Consider the following 6,000-nt stretch of genomic DNA (forward strand, 5'->3'; position numbering starts at 1 on the left):
GCAAACATGTATCTGTCCCGTTGTAAGAAGCGAGCGATAGCGCTAGTCCTGCTGATGAGAATTAAGAGAGAAGCAAGGAAGAAGAGGCTACCCTCAGGTCCAGAGAACAATTTGGTGAATTCAGGCTGGTTACGTTACTCTAACGCTAATAGCTTCCTTTTTAGCAGGCCCCTTAAATGCTTGCAATTAACTTGTTTGAAGATGGTTCTTCTCAAAATTGACAGCGGTGTGTTCATGACACTAACGTTAACCATTCAACTTCGAATTGATTCCGTAATCTTCCGGTAATAGTAGGCAAGACGATGTTTTGATTCAGACTGCACAAAGAGAAGAGCAGAAGATATACGGGTCTGTTGTGAATGTGTCTGTGAGAGCAAATATAGTGTAGTTACAGTAACTACAGTAGGTGCGTCAGAAATGATTAAACCAGAGGAGACATGTAAATAAATGTGAGCTGAACAAGCGCTTTTTTTTTTTTTTTTTACATATTGTTTCAAAGCAGTTTTACAGACATAACAGGAAAATGTTGAAATAATATTGTTAAATATAAGAAGGTAATACCTATTGCTTGACAAATAAAAAATATATATATATTTCTCATTTTTGCCTATGTAGGAGATCCCAGTTTATTATTATTATAATTCTAATGATGACATGAGTAATAATACATGGTGATATTATTAATACACATGCTTATTCTTTCTCTGTCTCTCTTTCTGCCTACAGATGGCTGAAAAAGGTGTATGCTGTAGCAGCAAAGTGTGGGACTACTTCTGCAAATACTTTAACTTTAGTATTATAATTTATTTACAGTACACACACAGACTGTTAAAACCAGCTTCAACTGGAAGAAAGTAAAAGTGTTAAATGTTTAAAATCAGACTGTTTTTTGATCATTAAAAAATATATACTTTTGATGTGCAATTGTTTAGTCATTGAGACTGTAATCTAAGGCTTTTTTTTTAACATAATCCATTCTGGAAAATGGTTTATACAGCCCACATACATAGAACAGGCAGATATTTTGCTATTGAATGTTGTGTAAGTGCAGTTTATAGGAAATGGGTCTAATATCCAGATTATTTTTAAAATCAAAATATCGGCTTATAAATCGGCTCTTTTCGAGTTAATATCGGCACCGGCATCGGCCCCCCAAAAATCCATATCGGTCGGGCTCTACTTTTTAACTTTTCTGTACTTATATTTTTAATATTGATGCATCCCTAATATTTAGTGTAGGACTCGACAAGACTTGACTTTATCAAACAGGAATTGATTTAAGATTATGAAAACATTTTTCTTTGGAATTACATGCACAAGTGAGTTATTAACAGTTAGATCAAGAATGTGAATTAAGAATTTATTAAGGTTAATAGAATCAACTTTTGACTTCCACTATAGAATAAAACAATGAAACGATAACTGTGACTTTTCATCTAACAATTCAGACTTTTTTTTCTCAGAATTGCAAGATATAATCTCAAAATTGCAAGAAATAATGTCAGAATTGCAGGATATAAACTCTAAATTGTGATTCTGATTTTTTTACGTCTCGCAATTCTGACTTCAATTCTAATTAACTTGCAAATTCAAGAAAAAAGTCATAATTGTGAGATAAATAGTCACAGTAACCTTTTTTTTTGTGGCAGAAAACAAGCTCCCATGGTTTCCACTGCCTGCTTAAAAAATTAGATTAGATTAATTTTGATCAACATATATTTCCCAGGAGTCCTATTTTATTGTATGATGAATGAATGATTTTATTTATTTTATTTTATTATTTATTTTGGTTTTGCAGACAAATAAAAATTCTGAGCTTTGGAATGCATTTAGAACAACATACTTTAAAAGCTCAAGGAGAAGAAATTCTAGTGGCACAGCTCATGTTATTCTCAAGTTTTCAATCTTGAGACAATCATGTCACTGTTGAGACTCTCTAAATGCATGTTGTGCTTGTCTATGACTCAATAACAGTGAACTGCCAGGTAAATAATGGGGCTGTGTCATTCCCATAGGGAATGGAAGACTGGATCCACATGACTGAGATGACACGTAGAAACCTTACTAATGGCAAGTACAGATTCAAAAAGAATACTGGCAAAAACACTGACAGACCGCAAAGGACAAATGACCGCATTTTGGGTGGTTACTTTATTAATATGCAGAGATCCAGTTCTGTCATGAAATACGAACGCTAAATTAATTTCCGGCTTACAGCTTGTTCATTTCGACTGCAGGAAAGACGCAAACCTCTCGAAACAGCCACTAAAGTTAACTTTTCACAAATAGGTGGAAAAAACCTTCTTCCTTGATCCAAAAAGACTGGTGGAAAAGCCAGTGAGCTGAGGCAAGGGTGGGCGGTGCAGCCAAAGAGTGCGCTTTTCTCACTGTTTGAAAAATGCCATGCATATTTCTGAAAGGTCCTTGACTTTCATTGCTTTTTCCTCTCTGGCACATCCAGAGCTGTCAGCCAGATGTCGGATGCTCTCTGATGGTTTCTGCCGGAGCTGGAGGGTTCTAATCAAACTATAAGCCCTCTAAAGCACTTTAAGAGGCCACTGGCCTGTGTGTATTTGTCTTATCTTCTATTAGCAGCTCAAGATGGGGCTTGGGCTCTGTTCCAGAGGTGGACGCACCTAGCTAATCATCTCTGAAAGCTGTTTGAATTAACCATTAACTGGGAGGAAAAGCCCCAGTGGGATGCAAAACATTCTTGCAATTTTTTATGCCTCAGCTCTATCCATCTGAGAAAAATATTAAATAGAGAGACTATTTGCATAGGAAATCAAGGCCTTAGTTAGTAGTCAGTATAAAAAAATTATATACTATGTACAGTACAGACCAAAAGTTTGGACACACCTTCTCATTTAAAGAGTTTTCTTTATTTTCATGACTATGAAAATTGTAGATTCACACTGAAGGCATCAAAACTATGAATTAACACATGTGGAATTATATATGGCATTATATACATAACAAAAAAGTGTGAAACAACTGAAAATATGTCATATTCTAGGTTCTTCAAAGTAGCCACCTTTTGCTTCGATTACTGCTTTGCACACTCTTGGCATTCTCTTGATGAGCTTCAAGAGGTAGTCACCTGAAATGGTCTTCCAACAGTCTTGAAGGAGTTCCCCGAGAGATGCTTAGCACTTGTTGGCCCTTTTGCCTTCTGTCTGCGGTCCAGCTCACCCCTAAACCATCTCGATTGGGTTCAGGCCCGGTGACTGTGGAGGCCAGGTCATCTGGCGCAGCACCCCATCACTCTCCTTCTTGGTCAAATAGCCCTTGATGCCTTCAGTGTGACTCTACAATTTTCATAGTCATGAAAATAAAGAAAACTCTTTGAATGAGAAGGTGTGTCCAAACTTTTGGTCTGTACTGTATATATATATATATATATATAGCAGATATAGTCGAATCTGATCTGAAATACTTTTATGAACAAGTAAGTAGAAAAAAAACACTTATTGTTAAGGCCTTCTAGTCACACTGTATTGTGTTGTGGATGATTTTGAGTCTTGCAGCTTGACAGTGAATCTACAAGCCAATAAGAATAGTGTGAATGTATCATCATCCTGTTTGGGTTTCAGTCTTTTACCAGTAGACAAGAGTGTCACATCCACATTTGTTGTGCATCTCACTGTGATTTTCCCATGCAACAGGCAATCTGCTTTCAACAATTACTGAGCCAAAATGATTTGGTCTAATCTTGGATTGTATACTCTTAATGTACTGTTTTGGCTCTGTGTATTCAGAGCAGTTGAAAGCTTTTGGTGGAAAGCAGACATAATGAGTTGTTTCTGAGGAATGAAATAGAGAAGCCAGATATAAATAGATATAAACAGGCCTCAAAACGTCAAACAGCTCAAGCAGGAAGACTGTATTCACTTTTCCACCAGGGCTGGTGTCGGTGCTGGAGCCCAAATGGGAACCGGGTTGCACTTTAACACTCAAAAAAATCCTAGGCCGGTGCCCACATCTCGGTTCTGAACTGACCCTGAAACATCGCTGGTCTTGAACATGGGAATCCATTTTTAAAAGGTTAACGGAGATCAGGCAAGTAAACTACAACGACTAAATGTCAGTTAAGTGGTCCGCAGAAGAGACCTATGCTCTCCTCGCTATCTGGTCAATGAAGGAAATCCAAGACAAACTAAAGTAGCATGAGAAAAAAAATAACATTAATGAGGAGATAGCGGGGGCAATGACAACAGTGGCATTTAACCGAACCGCCAACCGAGTGGTCAACAAGTAAAAAACAAAAATGTGTCTGTATGTATGTCATGACAGTAGTTTATAGTATGGCGCCATGTCTGTTATGCTGCTTCGGCAAGAGCGAACAATCAATTCCGGTCACGTGTTGGTGACGTGGAGGGTTCTGCCCCCCTGTCGGTGGAAACAGAGTGAGCTCTAGCCCGAGCACCGGCTCCGGCTCCAGCTCCAGCTCCAGCTCCAGCACCAGCCCACCACCAGTTCTGGTGGAAAAGCGGTACTTGTGGGCTGAAGATAACAGACCGACAGACATAACACTATCTGCTGTTATCCACACTGGGCACTGGGCACAGATGCATAAGTAGAAAAATACTGGCAAGATAAACAACACATTGAGGTACAACCAATAAAAGGCTAATAAAAGTTTTCAATTTTCACAACCCAGAATCTCCAAGATCTGGACTGTCATTGACTGATTCAGTGCTGTTCAGTTTCTCAGTCAGCATAAATGCATTTACATAGGAATTAAAGTTCAGAATAAATTAAAGCAGAATAAATGTTATGACATTTTGAATTTATGAATAATATAAGATCGGATTAATTAATTACAAAGAAATATAAATAATAACATAAAAATAAGAATATTGTAAAAAAAATTATAATATAAATAATTTAAAAACAGATATGTAATACAATTAAAAATAATAATATACTGCAAATTTTAAGGCTGCTCTGATGATGCATTTTATTCAAAGAAGTAAAGCAGCATTAGAGCAGCCTCTAATAGTAAGGAGGGTCAGGGTTTGCATGTTTTAGCACTGTTTTTATGCAGCATTTTTGTTTCTAAATGAGTAATAAAATATCCACCTCAGCCCCAGTGGTTGTGATGCTGCGATTCATCTACAAAGCAGCATCAAGAGCAGCCTTGAACTTTGTTGTTGTCATGACAGAGGATATTTGTGTAGTTTCAGGTTTCTCTAATAAAAATTACTTTACATTTGTGCAGCATTAGACAAAATACGTGCAGCCTTTGTGGTGTAAATGCATTTGCAATAAACTCGCTAAAGTAACAATTTTGCATTGTGACGTAGCATCGTTGAGATTGTTGACACGCACTTACCAACATCAGCATTGCAGAACGCCTGTTGAGGATGAACAGGGGAACAACTGCACGCTTCTGCGATATCTCCCACCCGAAACAGTACCAGCACCACAAGTGTGCCAATACAGCTCCTGATACTCTTCATTGCTTCACTTTAATATCTGATGGCAAAATTAGAAGCAGGTAGACGATCTTCTGCAATGTCAAAAATGGTCCAGCCCCTCACACAGCCGAAAAGTACAATGTCCACCGCCGTTCGAGATGCTTTCAAGTAGAGTATTAGTACGACTACTGCTGTTAAATTCCTCAGAGACGAACGGGCTTGTTGGTAATAAAGGAAGTGAACTGCTGCTCTATCTTTAATGGTCTTTCCAGGCTTCTTTCTTTTCCACTGCCTTCTATGGGTGTGTTCTCATGGAGAGACCAGGTTCATGCCTTAATACTGCGCGTGGACTCCTCCCTTTAAACCAGATTCAACCAGAGGTGGGCGCTTCATGAAGGTCTTCAAAAGATTTATTTCACTCTTTCATCCGGACAGAGTTTTATACAAACACACACATGAAATAAAACCTATCCTAAATGATTTTATAGCATAAAATAAGCAATTTTTATTATTTGCACACACACACACACACACACACACACACACACACACACACACACACACACACACACACACACAC

General features: G+C 37.9%; 1 protein-coding gene across 1 annotated transcript in view; it reads right to left on the reverse strand.

Moving 5' to 3' along the window:
• Window positions 1–5,764, reverse strand: part of timp2a (TIMP metallopeptidase inhibitor 2a) — a 29,707-nt gene extending 23,943 nt beyond the window's left edge. The window contains exon 1 of the mRNA XM_059532617.1: window positions 5,336–5,764. Within this exon, the coding sequence (XP_059388600.1) occupies window positions 5,336–5,462 (127 nt within the window). The 5' untranslated portion in view covers window positions 5,463–5,764. The remainder of the gene's footprint in view (window positions 1–5,335) is intronic.
• Window positions 5,765–6,000: the final 236 nt, after the last annotated feature.

This window comes from Carassius carassius, chromosome 40 (genome assembly GCF_963082965.1).
Source record: "Carassius carassius chromosome 40, fCarCar2.1, whole genome shotgun sequence".
In the NCBI taxonomy this organism is placed as follows: Eukaryota; Metazoa; Chordata; class Actinopteri; order Cypriniformes; family Cyprinidae; genus Carassius; species Carassius carassius.